The sequence below is a fragment of the Typopeltis vanoorti genome, chromosome 7 (assembly GCF_054136105.1).
Source record: "Typopeltis vanoorti isolate ZY-2024b chromosome 7, IOZ_Tvanoo_1.0, whole genome shotgun sequence".
Lineage (NCBI taxonomy): Eukaryota > Metazoa > Arthropoda > Arachnida > Uropygi > Thelyphonidae > Typopeltis > Typopeltis vanoorti.
Window position 1 is genome coordinate 4389095 of NC_143555.1, and position 27064 is coordinate 4416158.

General features: G+C 33.8%; 1 protein-coding gene across 2 annotated transcripts in view; it reads left to right on the forward strand.

Moving 5' to 3' along the window:
• The window catches only part of LOC150104457 (wings apart-like protein homolog), a 249014-nt gene that overhangs the window by 76298 nt on the left and 145652 nt on the right, over window positions 1-27064 (forward strand). For both annotated transcript variants that reach the window (XM_090395636.1, XM_090395635.1), the window contains 2 exons: window positions 11802-11951; window positions 20144-20280. In XM_090395636.1, coding sequence (XP_090251762.1) covers window positions 11802-11951; window positions 20144-20280 — 287 coding nt within the window. The remainder of the gene's footprint in view (window positions 1-11801; window positions 11952-20143; window positions 20281-27064) is intronic.

Here is a 27064-nt window from a genome sequence, read left to right on the forward strand (position 1 = left end):
AAAAAATAAATAAACACAAATCAAAAATGGTGCACTTACTTTAATTTGAAATTCCTTTAAATATTAGTTAACATAAACAAAAAACTTATTAATGGTGTCTTTAATTAAACAGGTGAGTAACTGCCACTCATTTGGAAGATATGCTTATTTCTCGCGATCGGGAGTAGCTTTTTTAATCAGAAAATTGGTTAATGTTGTCTGTTGGTTTTTTTTTTCTTTTTTTCTTCGTATATTTTGCGATAACATCTGACTGCTTCTCGAATTTGCTTTTCGACTTTGCGAAGCGATCAATGTCTTGATCCATATTTTCGAGTAGCTGAAGTCCTTGATTTAGTTTATAAAATACTTCAGCTAATCCTTTTACAGTAAATTTTTTTAATGATCTCTCTTCATCTTCCTCATTATTCCTTTCTTCTTCTACAACTCTTTCGTTCTAGAAAATCAAATCTCAATCAGTCAGCTCACCTTCTTCATGATCTGCTGATTCTTCTATATTGGTAATATTGATTTCTAAATCCAGTTTTCTTGCAATTTCAACGATTTCTTGACCAATTTGTTCTAACATACTATGCTCATTGTACTCTTTGAGTGTCTCCTGCGGTAGTAACTTCTTCCAAATGCCTTGTGTCCATTGGTTCGATACTTCCATGAAGTTCCAATGTTCTGGATGCAATGGTTAATATCATAATTTTTCCAAAAATTGAGTAATGTTATGGCATCGTTGTCCATTGCTGCTATTGCTTGAGAAAATGTAGTTTTCAGATAATATGTCTTGAATGTAGCAATCGAACCTTGATCCATAGGTTGAATCACAGCTGTTGTATTGGGTGGTAGATACATCACATTTATATTTTCATTCAAATCGCCAATGTGAAGAGGATGTCCTGGAGCATTGTCAAACAGCAATAGAATTTTAAAAGGAATGTTTTTTTCAAGACAGTAGGCACATACTTCTGGAATAAAACAATTGTCATCCAAGCCTTAGGATTACTCGTGTAGTAAACCGGCAATTTATTCTTGTCAATTTTTTCAAATCTCTGGGATTTTGTGAACGGTAAACAAGAAATGGTTTTAATTTAAAACCAACAGCATTTCCTCCAAGAAGAAGCGTAATTCTATCTTTAAATACCTTAAAACCAGGCACCAATATAGCTTCTCTCTGAATGAAAGTTCGTTCTGGCATTCTTTTCTAGAACAGTCTGGTTTCATCTACTTTAAAAATCTGCTCTAGCAAATAGCCTTCATCTTTTATCATCTCTTTCAGATTTTTCTTGAAAATTTCGTCACTTTCAAAATCGGAACTAGCAACTTCTTCCGTTATTCGTATGTTATGTAAGTTAAATCGGCTTTTGAATCAATAAACCAACCTTTATTAGCATTTAATGTATGCTCGCCGTATTTATTTTCTTGTTGTTTCCTTAAATTGTCAAATAGGCTGTGTGCTTTTGTTTGAATCGTAAACAAACAGAGAAATATTCTTGTTAATTTGATCATCTATCCATATCATTAAAAGCTTCTCCATTTCATGAATTGGCCCTTCTCTTTTTTTTCGTTAAAATTGTACATTTCATATTAACTGCCCCTTTAGCTGCCTCCATTATTCTTAATTTATCTTTTATGATTGTTGAAAACAGTTGAATGCGATTAGTTTTTCTTCTTGTGCTTTCACCGACTTTCTTTCCTTTGTCGTATGTTTTAATGACCTTCATTTTAGCATCTAAACTTAAAGCTTTCCTCGCCTTCTTTTTTATGTTGGAATTTTCATCAGTAGTTTTACTTCTCTTACTGGACATGATAGGGTTACGACGAGATACAGAAATTGCAATGAGAGAAACGAACACTTCGACTGCTGATTAATAGCTAACGTGCCAAAGGTTGTGATAAGTTACAAGTGGGGGAATCACAGCAGTGGCTATTGCATATTAGTGATAGGCTTTGCTTGTCGACTAATGGCAACGCTGCAATGCATATACAAAAGCAATGTGATATATGTATGGATATGCTGGCGGCAAAGTTAAATTAGAGAATTTTTAATAATAATAATTTTTGGCCGTCATAAGTCGAGGACTACATATATATTGGTCTTTCATTAAAATAGATTAAAATAAGAAAGGCAATTTGAAACCAAAAATATCATTAGAAGTTTAAATCATTTTGTTATTTCTTTTAATGAGTGTTATTCATTAATACATGTTACATTCATTCTTTTAATTAAAATTAATTAATATAACTGTTCTGAAAAACACTTACCAACAAAATTTCAAATAAAAGATTCCATGAAGATTAAGAAAAAGAAAGGATGGGGGGGGGCACATCTAAATATTTCAGTACGTGTAAATTGTAATATATGTTTTGAAAATGACTTGAAGAACAGAGTATGAATTAGTTTTAATTAGTTACATAAAGATCCATATACCAAATCATGCTCAATATGAGCACTCATTGTCTGGTGATTGTTGTCCATTTTTTTTCTGCATTATTGTGTGTTGATGAACACACAGTATAAGACCCAAATTGTAATAGGCTACTCTCCAGATGGAATCATCTGGAGAGTAGCCTATTACAATTTATTAGCCACTGTCCACTGAGAAAACTGTTTCCATAAGCAAAGACTTTAATATTCTTGCTTCCTCTAGAATGAAGTTCTCTTCATTTTGGAGGGAACAATGCTGAACTTCATTTGCATATTTCCTAAATCATATACTTCAACTATTGAGTTTAAAATTTATTCATGAGAATGACGAGTTCATGGTTTCATGTTCAGTTAGTCATACTTGTATTCTTGCAAGTATGACTAACTGAACATGAACAGCATCTTATTAATAAGCTTAGAGATGTCTGACCCCACAACTGACTTGAGTACAATCCTGCTCTATGCATCATCGTAACTGAGTCATTGAAACGAGAGAATCCAGGTCAAGAAGAATGCATAAGTCATATCTTATACAAGTAAAAAAAAAAAAAAGAAAAAAAAAAAGGTTATCCCTTTTTATTAATTCCCTGGAGCAGAGATAGTTGTGGAAAGTTTTCTTGTTTGTAGCATATTTTATTCTTAACAAGAAAAACTTTCCACAACTATTGCTCATCCAGAGTATTGAATAAAAGAGGATACACCATTTTTCTACTTGTACAAGGGATGGGGGGGGTGCTGGAAAGTTCTGATAAATATGTAGAATGTTAAAGATGAAAAAGTAGAAATGTTGAATTCTTCTGAATAATAAATATAAGATTTATTCAGGCTATAGAATTAGCGGTGATATTCAGGTAGCTAATTTATGGATATTAGCTATGGTTGGTTTATTTTCATATTTATTTTCACTGAACATGAAGGTAAAGTTATGAATGGAAAGAAGTTTCAAGTAGACAGATATGAGCGTATTTCAAAATGGGAAAAATGACAACACAGCTCATTTGTGCAGTAGTCCCACTGAATATGACAGTACAAAGAAATAAAGGAAAAATTCCAGCTTATGCAGTCAACACAACAAAAATCACCACCTCTGTCAAGGTGGCATTTACAAATTTTTCATGTAATTACAAAGTGCAGCTGACATGAAAGAGAAGTTCTTAATATAAAATGATAGAAACACATAGAAAATAAGTTTTTTATTCAACTAGCTTCCTCTACACTGTTGCGTATACATCTTCAGAAATATAAAGGTTTCTTTACAAAACTGAATCATAAAATTTAGTAACACCTTCATCCATTCACAATCCCATATTCTTGGGTGCTACACCAGTGCCATGTGGAAAGATCTCTGAGACTTCTTTTCCATGGTAAGACCACTTTTTCTCTAAATCTAGATACTCATGATTGTGTTACAGAAGTTATCCATGTTGGAACGAAGGCCATCATTTACCATTGTTTTCAAAATTCTGTGCAGTATCCAAGCCAGTTTCCAAGAGGTGAACACGCCAAGTGGTTCACTTGTAAAAAAAAAATCCAGCTTATGCAGTCAACACAACAAAACTCACCACCTCTGCCAAGATGGCCTTTACAAATGCCTGAGGGTGTAATTTTTGTCTATCTGTGCTCCCATCTCACTCTCATTCAGATGGCATCATTGCAATGTCATCTAAAGATGAAGCTGACTTATTAGCATCATACTTCTCATCCAACTCCAGCATAGATAACTGTGATAAATAAATTCTGGAACATTGCATCACTTTCCTCATGTGGCCTTCTTGTCAGAAATTCATCATCATCAAATTCCTGAGATAGTAAGTACTACATGAAAAAGTTACATTATTACAGATTTCTTATTAACAATTTTCCTCATCCAATCTTATATTTCTGTCTTCTTTTTACTGTATCAGTCCAACTAGATCTTAGTCTTCTTCTGGGTCTTTTTCCTGATATCTTGGCCAAGACCACTTGTTTTGTAATCTTCGCTCTCCCATTCTGTTTAAGTGACTATACTACCTGAGATCAGATGTGCTGACATTCCCGAATGCTAGCAATGTGAAGTTCTTTACTAATATCTTCATTTTAAAAAGGTACTGCCATTGATGCCATCTGTTCACTCCTGTAATCTTTGTCAGAACTCATGTTATCTAGTCTCCATTCTTGGTTTTATTTTTAACCCAGCTTTCAGATCTATAAGTTAACATTGGTATGAACACTGCCTTGTATACATCTAGTTTAGTGTTTTGACTAATTGATCTCTTATTCCATATAAATTTATTCGGTTGACTTCCTACCATAACAGCATTGATAATTTTATCTATTTCTGTATTTAATTTACCATCTTCACTAAAAATTGTGCCTAAATGGCTGAAATGGTTTAGTTATTTTATAGGTTCACCATTCTGGATACAGTTGATGCTGTCAATGTTTCTACCTATTTTTATTATCTTTGTCATTTTATTGCTGATTTTCATACAAAATTTATTATAACAGTTACATTCAGTTTAGTCACGAGTCTTGTACTGGAGTTATTTAGAAATATAACATCATCTGCATAAAGTACAGAGCTGAGAGTAACATCTTTAATTTTAATATCAGATTTACTACCTATTTCCTACATAATGTGCTATATATATAGATGATGAATAACAGCAGAAATAGATAATGTTCACCCTTGTATGCCAGCTGATTTTAACATCAAACCATCTTCCTGTGCCTCCTTCAATTCTAATTGCTGACTTACAGTTTAAATGTAGACTATGTATTCAATCAATCAAAATAATAGTGTAAATGTTCCATTTAGACAATATAACTGCATCTGTTTTGAACAGATTTTCTCTTGGTGCTTTGTTATAAGTTTTTTCCAGATCTACAAAGCTTAAACACAGATCCTTGGTATATTACCATGTATTCTCATTTATTTGTCTTAAAGTGAAAATCTGATTCATCCACCCATCTAATTCTTGGTCTTCCTCTTCTCCTGCTTCCATCAACTTTAGCAAGCATCATCTTCTCCAGACTGTCATTTGCTCACATAATATTTCCGAAGTATGACAATTTTTGCTTGATGATCATAGCTTCGAGGGAGCAATCTGGCTCACTGATTTATTGGTTTGCTTTGCAGTCCATGGTATTCTTAGTAAGCGTCTCCAAACCCATAATTCAAATGCATCTATCTTCCTTCTTTCACTCTTTCTCAGGGTCCAACTTTCATATCCATACAGTACCACAGGGAATACCATTGCTTTCACGATTCTGGTTTTTGTTGCAGGCTAATATCTTTAAAGATCTTGCTTAAATTTGTTATTGCTTTCTTTCCGAGTAATAATCTTCTTCTAACTTCTTCAGTACAATAACCATCTTTATCAATTTGGGATCCTAGGAGCACAAAATTGTTAACTGCTTCCATTTTCTCCCCATCTACTTCAAAATCATTAAGTTCACATGTTGCCATAACTTTTGTCTTTTTGAGATTAAGTTTAAGACCATATTTAGCACTTTCTTCTTAAACTGTCATAATAAGTTCCTCCAAATCTTCTTTACATTTTGAGGTATGCAGATGATACCACCTTGCTAGCAATTTTAATTTCAACTGAAGACTCCTCCAGCCCTGTCATTCTTAAAATGTATTTGCTGTACAAGTTAAATAGGTACTGAGATAAAATACATCCTTATCGTACCCTTTTACCTATTGTGAAATACTCAGTTTCTCCAAGATCTGTTCGGACAGTAGCTTCTTGTTCATAATAAAGATTCCTCAGAAGGATAATGAAATGCTCTGGGACTCCCATTGTTCTTAACACATTCCATAGTTTCACATGATCTACAGAGTCAAAAGCCTTGCTATAGTCAAGGAAACAAAAGTAGACATTCTTGTGATATTCCTGTACTCTTTCTATTATCCATCTCACATTGGCGGTTTGATCTCTGCCTTTTCGAAATCCTGCCTGTTCATCTGGCATTTCTCTCTTCATGAATGGTTCCAGTCTTTTCTGAATGATCTTAAGTAAGACTTTACTTGCATGAGAAATCAGTGCTATAGTTCTGTAATTTACGCACTCTCTTGCATCGCCTTTCTTCAATAAAGGTATATAAACTGAGTTGTGATCCAAATTCGCTGACATAAAGCTGTTAAAATTTTAACTGCCTCTACTCCCAGGGCTTTGAGCAGCTCAATGGGTATTCCATCTCCTCCTGGTGCTTTCTTACTGGATAGCTGTTGCAGTGCCCACCTCACTTCACTCTCCAGTGGTACTGGCTCCTGTGTATAATCCTGCTCTTCAAATTTCTCAGTAATTTTGGAGTCCTTTCTGTAAAGGGCTTCTGTATACTCTTTCCATCTTTCTTTGATGTCTGCAGCTTCTGTAAGATATCCTTTGTTTACTTTTCAGTATTGTTACCGTGGCACTAAACTTCCCTGCTAGTTCTCTGATCTTTTTGAAAAGATATCTTGTTTTTCCTTTCTTGTTTTGGTCTTCTATTTGTTGGCATTCTTGGTTCAAGTATTTTTCCTTGTCTCTTCTGACTTGTCATTGAAACTCTGCATTCAAATGCTGTACTTCCTGTAAATTTCCTGTGGCCTTCATTTTCCTCCTTTCCTGAGTAGTTTTGATGGCATCTTCTGACAGTCATTTGGACTACTTCTTCTTACAAACTGTTGGAATATTCTTTGCTTCTGTTTTAATTATATCTTTAATCTATTCCCATAGTTCATCTGGTTCTCTTTCACACCAATTGAATGTATTGAATCTGTTCTGTATGCTAATATTGTATTCAGCTGTTATGTTTCCAAGATCATATCTGATCGACATTTGTGTTGTTTTCAGTTTCCGTAGTTTCACATGTATCATAGCCACTAATAACTCATGGTGTGTTCCACAGTCTGCACCTGGAAAAGTCTTGACAGACTGAATTGCACTTCTCCATCCTCTTTGTCCAAGTATATAGTCAATTTGATTTCTGTATTGTCCATCAGGTGATGTCCATGTGTACAATCTTCTTTTGTGCTATTTAAAGCCTTAGGTGTTAGCAACAAACAAAGAATTCTCTCCACAAAACTCAACTAGTCTCTTCCCTGCAGTGTTACGAATACCTAAACCAAAATGACCTGTTATTCCTTGTTCCTCAGTCTCTCCCACTTTTGTATTCCAATCTCCGATAAGTAGCCATAAATCTCGCTTTGGTGCTGCATCTATCACTTCTTTTAACTTGTCATAAAATTCTTCAGTGCCTTCTTCTGGTGCTTCTGTAGTAGGTGCATAAACCTGAATGATGGTCATATTCATTGGATGTCCACTCACTCTGAGAGAAATGATTGTCACTCACTGGATTATAACCCAATCATTTTCCTGTGTAAGAAAGATACTCCATTTTTATGACGTGTCTCATTTCCTGAGTAATACATCATATAGTCCCCTGACTGAAAATGGCCCATTCCTGTCGATCTAAGTTTACTTATTCGCAATATACTTTCTTGCGCTCCATTTCCATCTCTATTATTTCCATTCTTCATCCAAGTTTCCCTTCCACAATTTTTCTTAACCATTTCTTAGTAAGAAATACCTCTGTATTTGAGTATTTTTGATCAAATATCGTTCACTCCATCTACTTTTCTGCATTTCAGGTTTTTGATGCCTTTTCTACTTCATGTATTGTATGTATTATTGTTTGCATTCGTGTTGTGTGTTTTCTACCACCATGCTGTCACTGTTTGTTTCATTTAGCAACCTTTCAAATTACTCTATACATTTAGAATATGTATATCTTCAGTTTTCATGTTACCTTTATCATATCTGATTCTTGCAGTGCTCTTTCCTCCATTTCTAAGCTTTTTCAGTAGTCTTGAGAATTTTTTGCCGCCTTTCTGATATTATTTTTCCATTTTCTTAGCAAAGTCTTCCCATGACTTTTGTTTAGTCAGTTTTACACAGTGCTTTGCTTTATTCTTTTCTTTGATTGCTTTTTTAACTTCCTGAGCTCACCATGGAGTCCTGATTTTTCTATCCTTGCCAACAACCTCATCGCATGCCTCTCTGGCTAAATCATTTGTTTCTTCAGGCTCTGCCAATGAATTTCCAAGGTTTGATTCTTGTTTGCAAGCTCTTTTTTTATTCAGTCTTAAAATTCTCATATGTTTGTAGCATCTGCAAAGCCATCCATTGCCATCACCAGTAATAAAGTATAATACAGCATAATGTTGTTTACAAATTTAACTGTCAATCTTGATGCAGTACCTGATACGTTGAATCCACTATTCATTCCTTAATCTCACTCTCTCATGGCAATTAAAAAAAATATTACTCTATACTGTCAGATCAATTCCACTGAATTCTTTCATGAACCATGCAGTAAGCTTATAGCTAGTTTTCTCTATCATAAATCTGATGATAAATTCAACAAAACAGCCAGCACACTGTGATTCATATTGCTGGCTTGTCACATATATTACAGGTTTTTAGTTCTTTAATTTTTAATTCACATTTAAAATCCATAGTTTTTTAATTTTTCTATCTCTGTTATTAGTTTTTTCATGTGTTATTTCTGCTATTTGATATATTTTTATATTCATTTATTGGTTCTACACCTTCAACATTCTTTTCAGTGTCATATTATTTTTGGCTTAATTATCAAGCTCTGTTACCATATAAAAGCCTTGTATTTTTACTTATTTAATAACATGTAGATTTCAAAAAATGTTAAATATTCTGTTTTCTAATTTTCAATAAATGTATTACTAGTTTCTGAAGTGTTTTATACTCTTGATGAGTAGTATTAAGCCAGTCTTGGGCATGGACAGCAGGGTTTTTTCACCCAGTTTATCTGTTTCTGAGCCTACATACAGTCTTTTTAAAAGAAAGGCTCTTGTGAAGGACTTAATTCTTCTTCCAGTGTTATATGCATGAAGGTGATAGTTGAACAATAGAAAAAACTGTTTTCCACACACACACATGCCCATTGGTCTACTACTTCTTTATAGAGAACCTTGAACAAGGTCTTCTTCACATTATTCATCTTCAGTGTGGTATAAATGTGTTCATGACATTTTTGCACCATGGCAAGGTTCCATAACAAAGCTTCAAGAAATTGCCAACAAAATTACTGTCATCTATCCAAAAATACAGTTCATTTAGAAATTGAAAATGACAGCTGTATTTCATTCTTGGACATCTTTTTTTCTCCACCCAGATGGAAGCTGCCTTCAATTCTCAGTTTTTTAAAAGATGCATATACCAAATTATATTCATGTTTGATTTCACCATCATTAATGTAATCTGACACTGAAAGGACTCTCATCCTGGCCCAACACGCATACTTTACTACAACAAGAAGGAGCTTTTTCTGTCTAATGATTTCACTGATATACTTTCATCAGCCTGGAGAAGGAGTGTCCTAGGTTCGATTCCCGTCGCCGACGTGAGGAGCTCAAGGATCTTCCTCAGCCATATCCAAGTTAGCCGGTCTTGGTCATGGACAGCAGGGTCCCCCCCCCCAGTTTATCTGGGGTTTTTCATCCCGAAAGCAGGCAAACCAGCCCCTTGAACACACCTGGATCTACAGCCATAAATACTTTGAGGGGGCTCAACTTGCCCCAATAGGGACGGAGGAGAAAAGGGAGGGAACTCCATACGAATGAAATGAAATCAACAAAGCTGCAGTAGGAGGGAGCTTCATCTGTGATCACTCAAAATAGATGCTAATTGAGATCACTTTTTTATTAAGGCATTTCTGAATGCATTGGCAAGAAAATGGCTAACTCCTGACAGTAGTGTTGCTTAACTTAATTAATTTTTTGAGAGAAAGTTTATCAAAAAAATACCTTTTTTTAATTTTTATTGCATTCCATTTTGGTTCTTCATTTTGAGGTTTTGCAAAAGATAAGCTGGATAGGCATTCCATGTTTATTAGATTTCTTGCACTTGAGATTTATCTTGCTTTTGTCCAATCTGAAAGATCTGTAGCTATTTATTGTGAGAAACAAAAATGACATCAACCATCATGAATCAGAACATTCTGGACTTGTAGACCATCATGCTGGAAAAAAATACTGAAACCTTTCACAACAGATTCTCTAGAAAGCTGTGAGGTATTACTACTTTGTCTTAGTCTAAATTAGTTTAATGAACTGCATTTATTATGTTACAGAGAGTAGTGTTGCTTAACTTAATTAATTTTTTGAGAGAAAGTTGACCAAAAATATATATTTGTTTATTTTTATTTAATGATGCTTGTTCATATAAACAAATTCCTGTTAGCAAATTTTAATTTTTGTAATGTATTTATAAATAAACCATTTTTCTGTAAGAAATTCGCCTGAATTGTCTTGTGAGTGCAAAATCGAAATAAATTCTTTTTTTAAGAAGCGACAATTTCTTCATGACAAGATAAATGAAAAAATGGTAAGCAGTTATCCTAAAAAAAGTTGGACTGGTTCCAGGATGACCACGACTATTCACAAATGATTTGTATTTTCCAACAAAAGGTTTATTAGTTCCATTCTAAAATCAGTGAGCTTTTTTTTTTTTCTTTCTTTCTTTTTTTTTTTTTAATTGATATGATTTTCTGTATAGAAAGTATGAATTCCATACAACTACCATCCAAATATAAGATACAAAAAATATTTTTCCAAATACAAGAAAATATTTTTAAAAATTTTTTGTTATTTTAATCAGCTGCAATGCAGGGAATGACAGCAACTTTGTTCATACATTAGCATTCCTTCATTTTTGAGATGAACTGTTGAAAGTATAGTCACATCTTGTTTATCTTTCTATTTCATTTTAAATCACAAGAAAATAACTATAACCATACAACTAACTTTACAACATGTCAAAGACAAATACTGATTATTGAGTAAGAATATATTCACAACCAATATCCCACCAATACATCTACCATACAAAAAGAATATAAATCTAAATTCCATCTTAAGCCATGTCCGCAACAGAATATAAAAATGGGAATGGCCATATGAGTATTTTCATTTAAACTCTTAAAATTAGGGAAAAAAAAAGACACACGAGCAAACTCAGAGAAATCATTTGTTAATCTTGTGGATATACCCAAATATATTCAGGTAAATTTATTAATTGATTAGCACTGCTCATTAACATTTTTGTATGTCTTGTATACTAAGACTAGACTTCAAGAATTATAATTAAACCATGCTGCTCTACAACTTAAGATTTCATACCTGCATTGTTCAATAAAGATATGCAGACATCTATACGTACTTAATGCTTTTGTTCCATTTTCACACTAAAAAATAGTTCCTCTTTTTTGTATTCTTAAGTTTATAAATGTTTGTTCATATGTTTGTCTTAATCATTTTATGTTAGAAAGTTAGTAATAATAAATAATAATAATTGTTAGAAATTTATTATGGCATGATATATAGAACTCTGACAAGCAAGGTTCATCATTAGTGGATGAATTTGAAGATGATTTAGGAGATACATCAGTTTCCCTGCTTGTTAGGGAGGAAACCACATCAAAACCATGGGGTGAAACTGTCTCTAGCGTGAAATGTCCACGGAGAGTTAAAGAGGTAAGTGTTTTGTGCACTAGTGTTTTGCTCCATTTTAAGATGTATTTCTCAATCATGCATATGCACTTTAACAAATAAGACTAATTTGGAGGAAAATTATTCATAAAAATGAATAATAATGTACCCTTAATCATATAGTATTATCATAGTGTCATGTATATATACCCCCTTGAGTGTACGAGGGGTGACAATTTAATTCCTGGAATGACTGTGTAGCGTTGCCCATGTGATGATTTGGTCGGAATCACATGAGTAATCATGTTTGTACATCTTTTAACTGATGCATGGGTAAACCTCAAGCCGATAGAGCCATTTGCTAGTTGGCCATTGCAAAAACAATAGAGATCTGCATGTAAACTTTGGTGTAAAAATGTGTGATCAAAATTTGGAGTAGTGTGTTAACATCAAATTTTGTGTGAAAATTGGCAAAACTGCTATTGAAACTTAGGATCTGTCAAAAGTGGAATATGGTGTGAATGCTCTGAAAAAAGCCAAGTGTCTTTGAATGGCATAAGAGATTCAAAGGTGGGGCAAGAAGATGTGAACGACAACTCCAGAAGTGGGCCTCCAAAAACAAAAATGACGGACACAAATGTGAACAGAGTGCAAGATTTGGTAAGGTCTGACAGACAATTAGGTGTGCAATTAATGGCTGATGAATTGGAAATGAATTGAGAAACAGTCAGGGTAATTTTAACTGAAGAATTGGGTATGCGAAAGATTTCAAAAGAAATGACGACAATGCACCAAGCCATAGTGCACTCATCATGAGAGATTTCTAGCCAAAAAATAGATTAACAAATTAGGTCATCCTGCTTATTCATCCGACTTAGCTCCCTGTGATTTCTGGCTGTTTTCAAAATAAAAACTTCACTAAAAGGACGGAGATTTTCTGACATCGCTGATATCCAGCATAATGTGATAAAGGAACTCGGCAGTATTTCAGAAAAAGAGTTCCAGGCCTGTTTCCAAAAATGGGAACACCATCTAAACCAGTGTATAGATGCACAAGGTGACTATTTCAAAGGCAACAGTAGCCACTAATGTATAGTTCCAAATGTAGATTTTTTACAGGTGCACTCTGGAAATTAAATTGTCACATCTCACACACACACACACACACACATATATATATATATATATATCAGGAATCTGACTATAATGATGCATGAACGCTCTTAGCTTGGCTTTGTCCATTTATGCATATAAGAGAGACCTAGAGCCATTCTGGTAGTTGAAGATATTCACAAAAACAGGCTTTTGTTTATAATACATACATTATAAAAACTTTTATAACAACATAGTTAAATTTCATGAAATGCAAGACTAAAAAAAAAGTAATGTGAATCTCACCCACAGAAATCTGTTAGCCTAAGCATGTTAGTATTAGTACCACAGGGTGGGCTGAGGATTAAATAATCCAGTTGGCAGTTAGTTGGCTGTGTAAGTTTGAGATATATATGGAATCTTGCTGTTTATCACAAATTTACCTTCACCGGCTGCTATACTGCTTGCTGGAGAAAGGCTCATTTAGACTCCTGCTTTTGAAGTCCTTTGACTCAAGGTTCCTTGCCCCATTTACTAACATTCATCTGCTCTGAATGTTAGTAAATGCAGCACAATAGGACAAGGAAACTTTGCCCTATTCTGCTTCATTTACTGGTCTCCTGACTTCAAAACTACTCTGACCTATTCACTTTCCTCCCCATGAACCTTGATCACCTGCAGTACAGCTATCCAAACAATGAAGTCATTTTTCTAGGTGACCTTAATATCCATATTCAAATGGTTCTCTTTTTCCAGTACTAGCTTTCCAACTGGACAAGATGCAGTAATCTAATACAAATAGTATGTTTACTTACCAAATTCCTGGTAATCCTCTTCTATCTCCCAATATTCTCGATCCCTTTTTAATTAGTTCGCCTCTCAGTAACTTAGATCACAGTGTATCTGGAAGGAGAACTAATTGGGAGAGTTTCATGTAAGTCATGGTTCAACAGAAAGTGTACCAAAGCATTGTTGGGGAAAAAAAAAAAAAAAAAAACCCTGCACCAAGAACTCCAGATTCATACTCAACCTATGCCAAAGCATGCAGTAAATGTAAAACATTTGTCAGCAAATCTGAATCTGACTTCATAAAGGCCAACAGCAGAAACTTGCCTTCTGTTCCCTTGCTTAGGCCATTAGACACAACTGCTCACCTGTGCTTCCACCTCTCCCCCCCCCCCCCCCAGATGGCACCACTCTTACATGCGCCCAAAGAAAATAGTGGACTTCCCAGCATCAGCAAACTGTCAGCCCCTGCATAAATGACCAAGGCAATTCACCCACTACCATACCAGAATCTGAGCACCATATTCCTGCTGTTTTATCAAAAAGACATCAGCAGAATATTGGAAAACTTAGACACTAAAGATTCTTCTGGGCCTGATGTCATCTGCAGTTGTACTCCAACATTGTGCTCTGGAGCTGGCACCTGTTTTGTATCATCTCTTTTACTTAGCTGGCACTCTTCCAAATGTATGGGAAAAAAAAAACAGTCATATATCCAACATTTTCAAAAAAAGGAAAATAGAAGCTTGCTGTCAAACTACCAACCAATTACAATTCCACCAATACTATCCAAAATAATTGAGAAAGTCATCAGTAGTCAACCTTTTTCACTACCTTTCACCATCTTTTTCACCATCAATTTAATTGATAACCACCAGAAAAGGTCTACCTTTGTGAATTAGTGTGAATAGAATTCTATTCAACATTGGGCCATCCCAGGTCAATAATCAGTAATACCATACTGAGATGGAAGCGCAGGGAGTCAACCTCAAGTGCTTCCTGTAGTGGATGACCCACCACACTCACTGAATGTGACCATAGGGTGTTATGAAAGATAATATGTAAAACCTCCATTTTCCAACTGACATGTTGAATGTGGAGTTCTGGGCATTAGCTGGAATGCTAATCTGCACAAAAACATTCAGAATCAAGGCTCACAGCATGTGTTTCCATGGTAGGACTGCAATATGCAAGCCCTACATTCAGACCAACATGCAGTGTCATCTTCAATGGTGCAAAGAGCGTGTACAGTGGAAGTTTGAAAAGCTGTGTTGTGGACCGACGAATTGCGCTACACCCCTCTACTGAGCAGATGGTTACACATTTTTATCAGAATGTGCAACCCCAACTAAGAAATTTGGAGGTGGCATGAGATGGTATGGTCCTTGTTTTTTTTTACTTGGTTTGGCGTTGGACCTCTCTTTGTGGTGCCACAAACATTGAACTCCAAGAGGTATCTGAACATTTTGGATAATGCAATGCACTTGTCCAGAATGTTCAGAAAATATGACCTTACAACCAGTTACAGACCACATAAGAAATTGGCATCTCTTATCCACTCCACCAAAGTCCAGCCACATTCCCTAGACTTACCAGAAGTATATCTGAGTCCCTTGCAGTTGCAAACTGTCCTACTACAGCCAAACAGGCAGGACAGCCAATATCAGAATAATCCAAACACTAGGGCTATATCTGGTTCCACCATGGTAGGAACCGGATGTAGCTAATGCAACTACTCAGGACTTTGCTGACCATGCTTTGGACACCCACCACAGGATATGCTGGAAGAAGGCCACTCTATTACACTGCAACAATATAAGTATAAAAGACTATTCCTTGAATCTTCCTCATCTCTGAAAAACTTTCCAAACTTCAACAAATTTGGATGCATGAGACTGCCCCAAATTTGAGAAGCATCCATTTTAAGATTGTCAAGCCCAACAGCCAAGACAACCCAATTTAGCTCACTAGGGGCACTGTTTAGGACTCTAGGTTCGACTTCTGTTGCCTTTATTCAGCCTCATTTGCTCAGTGTTAGTGCCTGCATGCACATATCATTATTTTTTGTGATCTCTGATAATAGCAGCGTAACATTGCCGAAATATAGGAAGGTATTAATTAAAGTTTTTATAATTAATATTCTAGTATAATATTCTTGTCATTTCCTGAAAAATTAAAAGCTATGTGTAACCAACATATAAGCTTATCTACAAGAATGATGATACTAGTTGGAAAAAATAGTAGAAAGATGTAGTAGAGATGTTAAGTAAGCAATTGATAAAAGTATTTTGTTATCTTGAGAGTAACATAATGAAGAATTTGAGATCAGTGGAAGGGAGGAGAAGCCACTGATTGTGAGTGATCAGAGGTATATGAGGAACTGAGTAAATTTGATGTTAATATGGCTATAGGACATGTCACTTGTTACTATATGTCTTGAGGGGGAATTCCAGGGAGTTAACAATAGCTTTAACTTACTTCTTTAACATGAGTCTTAGATTTGCTTAAATTCCAAGGGAGTGGAAAGAAGGTAGAATTGTTTTGCATCATAAAGGGGGTGTAAGACTTAGGCTTCGAATTACAGGCTACTCTGTTTGTCTGGAGTTGTGGTAAAGGTGTTAGAGAGACCAGGGTGACCAGAGAAGTGGGTTAGCAAACCTATGCTGTTCATCAAAGGAATGTTGACAACAACATTCCTTTGATGGATAGCATAGGTTTGCTAAAGGAAGTTTGTAGCAATTTACTTGCTTACTATAACAAGGTGACAGATGCATTGAATAAAAGGAATGTATACACAATGATATATTTAGATTTTGCTAAAGCCTTTGATAGATTGCCACATCACAAGCTGGTAATTAAACTGGAGCAGATGGGGTTGGACAGTAGATTAGTGCACTGGATTGGAGATTTTGTCTATAGGTATCAGCAAGTTATGTATGGTAAAACGATATAGAAAGCCACTAATGGTGTACCCCTAGGGTCTGTTTTGAGGAAATTGCTGTTTAATTTGTATGTAATGATATTAGGAAAGGCTTGAATGGTGATGTACAGTTACTTACAGATAATGCAAAGTTGGGAACTACTATTAGGAATAGAAGAGATGTTGTAACTTTGCGAATGGACAAATGCAAAGTGCAAGGTTTTAAAGTTTGGAAGCACAGATGAAATGTAGAGTATAAGATCAGTAGGGGGTATCTTAGAAGAGGTGGAAGAAATGACGAACCTAAAATTTTGGGGGTATTTTGCTAAAATTACGAGGACAGCATGGCACATTATAGCAATAATGCAGAGAACACTGATGTGTATGAGTAAGGACATTATGATTCCATTGTATAAAGCTTTGATCAGACTGTATGTGGATTACTGTACACAAATTTGATCAGCTGGTTTTGAAAAGAATGAAAATATATTGGAAAGGATTCAGAGACAATTAACTAAGGTTGTTTCTGGAATGTTGAGCATGATGACAGATTGAGGGAATGCAAATTTCAGAGTCTAGTGGATAGTAAGAAGAGAGGAGACATGATGGAGACATATAAGTTGGTAAGGGTTATTACCAGATTAATGTGGACGAGATTTTTCATAGAATGAGTGGAGACATGGAAAATACAATAGGTCATCCCTGGAAGCTGTATAAGGAGAGGGTGCAGGAGTAGATTTTTTTACATGGATTATGGGAGGTTGGAATGCATTGCCTGAAAGTGTGGTGGGTGGAAAGACGGTAAATGTATTCAAGTTATAGTATAAGCTGTATGTGTGTGTGAGAGATGGAGGACCTCCCATGAGGAGCCATTTTACTCTATGGTGGCCTGATTAGAATAATGACTTCTAAGAATGTAATGTTAAATTCCCTTGCACCACTTGGCATAATTTTTGGTATTTATACCAAAATTGTGTTCTCTTTCCAAAACTTGCATGGAAACACCCACAGTGTTTCTGGAAAGATTTCCCATATCATTGACAGGAATTCATTTCTTTGCTATGAACCTGTTTATTCGTTCATGTATTGCAGCATAAGTTTCTGTAATTGGTACTTTATATGATTTGTTTCAGGTGCAGTTTGTTGTGTCAGACTTTATTAATCACCTGCATAGTCTTTTTGATATTACTCTTATATTGGAGTAAGCCTATATAACAAGAAATTTTTGAACCTGTAGTATGCCATGAATGGGTAGAAAGTTCAGGGGAAAGAAGAAACCTGACTGGAACATTGACTGTGACAAAGATTAAGCTTATATTGATATTCATTTGGTCAGTGCTTTTTTAGGAGATGGTATGGTGTTCCGGCACCTGTGTTAGCAATAACATGTGATTTTTGAATGCAATATATTTAGAAATTTGTAATATTCAGTAATTTTTTACAGGTTTATCTAGTATGTAAATAATCTTAGTTATTTAATTAAAAACGGTATACATTTTCAGTATGTCTGTTAAGTATTTGCTATAACTATTTTTACGATTTTAAATTTCCTGTTTATATATTAACATAATTATATATATTAACATAATTATATATATTAACATAAATTTCCTGTTTATATATTTATATAATCACAACAGGCTATGTCTGGTGCAAGTTCATGCATGACAGTATTTTGATGCTACAATAACACTCTTACATTGTTTGGTTTGTGACTAAGTAGTATGGTGTTCATTCCAGTTGTCTCTAATTTATCACTTTTTCACTAAATACAGTATATATTGTGTCATATTTATTATTATATTTATATTTATTATAACACTTAAAAATAGTACACATTCACAAAAATGTGTACTATTTTTAGTGTTATAATAAAGCTTTGTTTTGCTTGTATCAGTTTAGTATGGTGACTGTAGAGAAGATGTGTTTCACTATATAGGATCACTTTCTTTCTAGTACTAAACTACCAATATATACTTGATATGCAAATAAAAATATGCAATAAATTCTTGTGTTCTGCCTCACAGTGAAGTACAACATAGATTTTTTTTTTCCCCTTGGAAATGTGTTAAATAATTTTACTTCGTTTTATCTGTCTTGGAAGTGTTCTGTTTATCTAAAAATAATGCAAAAATTGCCTTGAACCATAAAGTATAAAACTTAAAATAATTACTAGTTTCTTTTCACCTTCACAATGAAGAAATTAAACACAAGTAAGAAAATAGTGTTGAGTGAAGAGTTAACTACAAAGGTTGTCAGTAACTGTTTCTGATGGCATTTGTGCAGGGAATGGCTAATATAAATTACTGGCAAGTTGCTGGGCTGTTGATTAAAAAAAAAAAAAAAAAAAAAAAAAAAGACTTCTGTGTGAAGTATAATGGGCTAAATTAAAAAAAAATTAACATGAATATTTCTAAGGAATGGGCAAATAACAAAGTTACCTATTTTGACATAAGTAGATAGCAACAGCTATCTTCAAGAAAGAAAATATCATACCATGAAATAATAATATAGATAAAATACTTTTTTTTTTTTTTTTAGTTTTCTTTTCATATCCTTTCAGTCTTCAATTTTTCATGAGTAGCAGACAAGGAATGAGTACTGGCATGTATTTTTTACAGAAAAAAAAAGTTCTGCATATAGTGGCTCTTATGTCACAGGTCTAAATAAGATATTTTTTTGCTAGCTTTCCACATTACATTCCTATAAATGGCATAACTAAGCTGGGTGCTCAGAGATTTATATAAAGTACATTCCAATTATGCTGTGTTATGTAAACTGAGCACATGCTCATGATAACCTTATTCTAAAGTTACAGAATTTGGAGACATGTTACCCTAATTCTTAAAGTTATTTTATAAATACCTCAGAGTTTAGTTCAAATCAGCAGAGTTTTTGTTCCTATTTTATTAGTGTTGTCTGAGATGTGTAAAATTATTGGTTTATTTTTTTAATGGCACTTCTATAGTTGTTTTGGTAGCATCTGTGTTCTTTCATAGAAAAGACCTAAGTTCATTCACTTTTGCAGTATATGAGGAATATTTATTAGTGCTTTTCAACTAATAAACTAAATTTTAACTCTATATTAGACTAGCTAACTAAATTAGCTGGCCTCATATAGAGGTAGCTAAATTTTCCTTCCCAAAAAATCAAATTATTTCTCATACAAACTTCACAAATCAGCTTAGAGAACATTTATTGCACAACTGACAAATACAACATACTAATTTCATTTACTATCTGCATTATTCTAACCAGCCAACAATTTTAATTTTCTGCCAGAAAAGAATTTTGAATAATTTTATTTGCTATCTGAGTTATCAATTGATTTTTGTTTCCTCCTATTTGTTCAAAACTTCAAAATATGTTAATTTAAATTACATCAATTTTAACTTGAATTTCTTTTAGTTACTTTGCTTTGTTTATTATATAATTTTAGCTTTATACTGTGATAAAGAATGTCAAGCAAGCTTATCAATGTCATGAGTCAGGTGAGACACAGGAGTTCAACGATGACATAGAATACTTGTTAGAGAGTGTGCAAATCTCCAATGGTATTGGGACCAGGTGTTTAAGGTAATAATCTGAAGTATTCATGTTAGCTTCAAAGTTTTAGTTGTTTTTAAATATAAATGACACTGATATTTTTTAAATAGATGAAAATACTTAGAAATTAGAATTTAGTATTTTAAGAAGAATTGTTGAATATTTGAGGTTATTTTGAGTTATGGATTACTTTATGTTAGGAAGTAATCGACATGTAATGAAGTATCTTTCTCTTGTTAGTGATCATTCTTTTGCCACACTATACAAGTATATGCAGTAATGATTATTAGATGTTCAGAATGAATCATTGGATTGGATTGTCAAATGCTATTAATGACACCTTTGTCATTAGTAATACAGGGTGTCCCATAAGTTCTGAAATATTTCAAAAATTCAGAAAAATTGTTATATTAGAGGGCGGTTTGTGCAAAAGTGTATCGCAAGGAGGGGGATTTTTTTTTTTTTTTTTTTTTTTTTTTTTTTTTTTTTTTTTTTGGCAGGGAGAAAAAATTAGTTCAAATTTTCACCGAGAGAGGGCACTGTACCACATGCCTCATTTGCAAATACGTGTAGATGAGAGTTCTATAAAATGCCGGGTGTACCACTAACAGCTTGTAATGAATGTGTGCGACTTCCCAGTCATTGAGGTTAACCGAATTGTTTTTGTGAAAAGAAAAATTTGTTGCTGTGATGCTTTGGTGGATAAGGCATTGTTAGTGAAGTTGTTTTACATAAGTGGGGAATCATTAGCGAAGTTTTACAAAAGTTTTGAATGCAGAAAAGAATGAAGAAAGGCCAAGGTCCTATCACTCCTGTCAGACTACAGTCTCTAATACGACGCTTCAGGAAAACTTGAAATTTGTCAGATCGCCCTCGAACATGCAGTCCATTGTTATCCGAAGCCCTTACCAGTGTTGTGGTATTGCAAATGAATGCCCTTAGCGACACAATCAATAAGTAGTGCACGGCAAGCTGCAAGAATCACAGGCATAGTGAAAACGTCAGTATTCCGCATCCTTCATGGTGTTTAAGCATCACAGCAACAAATTTTTCTTTTCACAAAAACAATTTGGTTCGCCCAATGACTGGGAATTCGCATGCATTCATTACGACCTGCCAGCGGTACACCCTGCATTTTATAGACCTTTCATTTGCAAATGATGCATGTGGTACAGCGCCCTCCATTGGTGAAAATTTGAAGTAAATTTTTTGTGATTCACTTTCGTGCAAACTGCACTCTAATATACCAATTTTTTTAATTTTTATGAATTATTGAAATATTTTGGAACTTATGTGACACCATGTATTTCATTTCAGAATTATTTGAATTAAAGAAAATTAATACATATGCTGTCTAACAGAAAGATAATGCAAATACTAGAAATACTAAAGAACATATGAAGAACTGACTAACATTGTTTTTCTGAAAAGTCACATTTCCCACTGGTGGTGCATGCAGTGACAAAACTTGAGAAATGTCACAAATAATAGGATATTTTTCTTTCCTAAAGAAAAATATGCAACACTGAATATATATGTGTGCATTTCCCTATTACTTTTTTTTTTTCAGCATCATCAGGAGTAATATGAAAAAAACAGAATAAATTTAAAGCATATATTATAGAGCAACCAAATTATACAGATGTGTTTACTCTGCAAAAATGTTTTTGGAAACTGGTATGTGAAGTGTTCTGTGGTTTAATTGTTGTAGCTTTGGTAGATAAGCTGTTTCATAACCTATGTTGCACAGGTTGCATTGTTTTATCAGAATCTTTCCAACATCATGTATTCTTTTTTGATTTTAATGCAAGGTATTATTCAATAGATTGTTTTCATAAACACTTTGAATGCTTCTTTCTAATATATATAATTTCTAGAGGGAATACAGATATTTTCTCAGTTTGTGGTACAATGTAGATGCATATGCTGAGGTCTCTTCACTAACTTGTTTTCTGCTTTGTATTGCTGCAGATTAGCTAGTTTCTCCTACATAAAATTTCCAGCAGTTGCACTTCATTTTATATGCCGACAGATAGTTTTAAACCAGATGTGCATCTTTTTGGAGATTGTTGAGATAGCTTGAAGGTGGCTTTTGTTACATGTCCCCGAGAGTGTTTCAGTGTTTCAGCAGTGGTTTGAGAGAGTACCAATAACAGCTTATTTATTTGAATGAGATCCTGATTTAGGAGTGATCTTTAAACAGTATTTTCAATTGATACATTAGGTATGTTTTTTGTAGATCTTTTGGTATAATTGTTGTAGGAGGATATTTTGTTCAGCTTTTCTTCATCTAATAAGGTAGTTAGCATAATGAAATAATGCTTTGATTATATCTGCTTTTTTGTATGGAGTAATGATGGGAATTGCATTTAAGTATTATCCAATATATGTTGGTTATTTGTTAATTTCTATAGAATGGGTTTCATCTGTCATTTTTTTTTGAATTACACACACCTAGATAAGGTAGAATACCTTCTTTTTCAAGCTTTATGGTGAATTCATTTTTTTAAAAATTTTATTATTATTATTATTATTTGTTATTTTTGAGTCAAGTAATGAACAACTTTCTTATTTTTATGCTGCATTGCCAAATTGTTAGTGCATCATTAACATATCCAGATCTGACTTCAAATCTCTGCATGTGTTGTGCATAGTTAAATTAAAAAGATATATTTAATATATCTTTTTAATCTTTAAAGGTACCTGTGGCATGATTATAAATAATAACTTACACGATAACCACAGTAATTAACTTTAATGAAACGAAAGTATAGATATTTCGTACTGAAAATAAGTACATCATCAGGGTGTAGAAACAAGCAGTCAAAGGAACCGGATTACAAAGTACATACAGCAGTTGGTGGTTTATCAATTAAAAACTGTTATCGCATGCTAGAAATTAGTATTAATAAATAATGTTATTAAAAATATTATTAAACAACTATTTTTGAAGGTTACATAAGATAATAATCTCCCAAACTTTTTGGAGAGAGAAACAATCGTTCCCATTCAGATTTGGCCAGTGTAAAAGGGCTTTGCAACTTTCTTTGAAAAGGCGTTCATATTTAAACCTGCATCTATGAAGAAGATGAGCTTTATCCCCCTGGATGTTATGTTTAGTTTCAATACTATGTTGTGCCAGACCAGACTGAGGTTTCATGTATTCTATATAATAGTGATGTTCATTAATTCTTTTTTCTACAGAACGGCCTGTTTGTCCAAATTATGTTACATTACATTCACATGATATCTGGTAAACGCCAGCTAATGATAGAGGTGCCAGTGTTTGTTTTTTGCATGGCAACAGACAAGAAATATTGTTGATTGGAAAATATGTGGGAATGTGATGATACTTCTTCGAAATTCTGCCAATCGGTTCTGAGATGCCAGAAATATAAGGGATTGAAACCCTGTGGTCTGTTGAAGAATCCTGAGGTGTTGGAGCATAGGAGTCCATTATCTGCTGGATTTGATTAGGGTTGTAACCAGTGGTGAGCTATAAGGGGCTCGTGGGGGTCCTTTGTTAAATTTTTCTCAAATTTGCAAGCCCCTTGTTCTTCTTATTTACTTTTTTATTTTTTTGAAAAAAAAAAATTTTTTTTTTTGAAACATATTAAGCGACAAACTCATATGGTAACCTAACAAAAATGAGTCTATTCGGCAGAATTCTGTACAGATTATTTGGAATTATTGTTTAAACTCTATAACGAATGCGGCCAAGTTTAAAAATAAAATAAGCGCATGCGCTATCTTTACCCTTCTCCCTTCTGGTAGGCAATTGTATGGTAAAACCAGTAGCTAATCAAATGTTTTATAAAAGATTATAAAAGATTTCATTCTTATTATATTTTGATAGTTAAAAAATGGTTTTCTTATGTAAGAAAAATTAACACAGTTGATTGTGTACAAATATTTCATGTTTAGATCATGAAATATTTGTTTAAAAATGATAGCCTTTAGAGGTTGATTGTGCTCTCATTGGAATTTGTACACAAGCTGTATTAATAAAGTTTTTGTGTTAAATACGGCTCTCTTTTTTTTTTGCTCGACAATGCGAGCCCTTTGTTAAAATTTCCATAGCTCACCACTGGTTGTAATCATTAAATTCCATTAACTTTTTGATAGTGAGAAGTTCTTGCTGTAACTTGAGGGAGAGGAGCACACCTTATGTGCTCTATTAATTAAGGACTTGATAACACCAAAATTTTGAGAGGTGTGATGAGCATACTTTTGATGGATGTAGAAAAATGGTAAGTTCATTTTCAGAATGAGGCCAAATAGCAAAGACATCATCAAAATAATGGAACCAATGAGAGGGTTGGGGATGAATGGATGAGAACAAGGTATCTTTTAGATGTTTAAAAAAATAGTTTGCCAAAGGTGGAGACAGAGGGCTACCCATGGCAGTACCTTCAACTTGTCTATAGATCTTGTTTTTCCAGCTGCAATATCCAGATGGTAGTCATCATATAGTAAATTAACAGTGTCAGATAATGGAATGTTGGTAAAGATGAAAACAATGTCAAAGCTGACTAACAAATCCGACTCTTGTATTTGAATATCCTTGATTTTTTCAAGAAAATGTGTGGAATTCTTGATGAATGATTTGGATTGTCCAGTGTGGGCAATTAATAAATGTGACAGAAATTTAGCAATTCTATAGGTGAGAGAGTCAGTACAATTCATGATGAGTTTTACTGGATAACAACCTTCTTTATATGAATTTTTGGGAGGCCATATAAACAAGGAGTTCTTCCAAAATGAGTGTGCAATTTGTCCACAGTATTTCGATCCCAGCTCACAACTTCATCAGGCAGCTTATTTAATTGTTTGATTTGCATTTTTGTAGGGTTATAATCAATTTCTTGATAGGTGGAGGTATCCTGTAAAAGGCAGTTTGTTAAAATGCTTTCGAAATAAATATATTGCTATTTTTTATTAATGAAACTAGTGCTCAGGTTTCAGCACTCGATAAATTACATGGAGGTAATTTGCTTTTAAAAAGTGAAGCAGCAACTTCAAAGCATAGTTTATTAGCATCTTCACTAGAAAGTCCCAACAGATTGCATTCAATGTTATGCAAAAATTCAAGATACGGGATGCATTTTGGTAGCACAGCAGAGTCATGGCCTTTAGCTAATATGCTAGTTTTGGCATCAGATAACGAGCGACCAGAAATATTCACAATCCATTTATTAGTGGGAGTGTTGTCAGGAGTAATTTTTTGCTTACAGTATAAAGATTCATATTTTTGCATCAGTTTGCAGGAATGTCTTTCATAAGAACGGGCTAAAGATTGTTTAGAAACGCAAAGAACGATATCCAGTAATTCGTCATCTAGGGTAGCTGAAATCCTTCTTTCAAGATCTAAAATAGACTGCATATTAGATACTAAATCTTTTTTAGTCGATTGAAGTTGGTTCTGTATTAAGGAAAAACTTGTGCAAATATAAATTGCACGAGCTCCAGGTGATCAAATAGCTCCAGGCGAATGAAATTACTGTGGTTATCGTATAATTTATTATTTATGTCGATATATTTTGCTTTTTCACTTGAAGTTGGTAACAGTACAATATCTGAAGAGGATCATGATGTCTGGTGGAAATTTTTCTTCAAGCAAATTATCTATTTTTTTTATAGGTCATAAAAATACTAATGTATACCGTTGTGAGATTTATAAAGAAAACAGGACATTGCCTGGGAAACACTCTGACTCTTGGCTTAATTTTAAAGGCTGTTTCCTATGTTGGGTTTTTCTAAAATAAATAAATAATAATAATTAAGATTTCATATCTTTGGACAAATCATTATTTAGGCTATAATAAATTTAGTTTAATCTTTTATCCAAGTGTGAGCAAACAAAGGTTGTGCCTGAAAGTATCTTCAGGACTGGGGTAAGGTGGTACAATACTGGGCAACTCGTTGCAAAGGTGAAACATGCTAACATCACTCCTATCTCAGTATCTCCCATAATGCAAAACACCTCTCCTTGCAGATATGTATAATGTTATGCATTAAGGGAAGGGCCATCTTTCAACATAAACTTTCAACATTATTTAGGCATAAACTATTTCTAATTTACCTTTATATAACATTACCTCTATGGAAAATAAATTCTCGCTCTATGAGTTTTCATTTTATAAGCACCTTCTAAGAACAGTCAAAAACTACCTGTACAAAATGAATCAGCTGTTGTGACCTCCTGATCATACCATTTAGCAGGTGTACCTGATATCGGTTTAGATCATAATGTTGATTTAAAATATTCCACAAATTAAAAATTAATTAAAAAAAAATTAAATTAGTGCACTTTGTTATATAATATGGTATTTTATGAAGCTGTTATTAAATGTTTGTTTCTTTTTATATGTTGCAAGCAAGACATTTTGGAATTTATTTATTTATTTATTTATTTATTTTTAAGCTTTGGCTGTCAAAGTCTTCCTTAAACACAAATGCTGTTGTGTGGTCCTTTCTGAGAAGCCATTCAACTTCATATATCATTTGACGTTTAAGAGTTCTTGTTGCAGTTGTTAAGGTATAGAACATAGTGTGAGCATGTCATACTAAAGTTTTTATAATTCCAGTTTTCTGTGAGGGATGGTGAACAGATTGCAGTTGAATGTAGCATCCAGTGAAAGTATAACATCGCACAGCTCTTACTGTTTCAAATCCATCCATTGTCACGTTCTACCTTGTAATTAACTATCATTGCCACTAATGATAGCCTGTGATATTCAGGCTAAAATATATGGCTTTAAATAAATATTATTACTTATGTTTATAAGAAGGAGAAAAGGACATAAAATTAAAA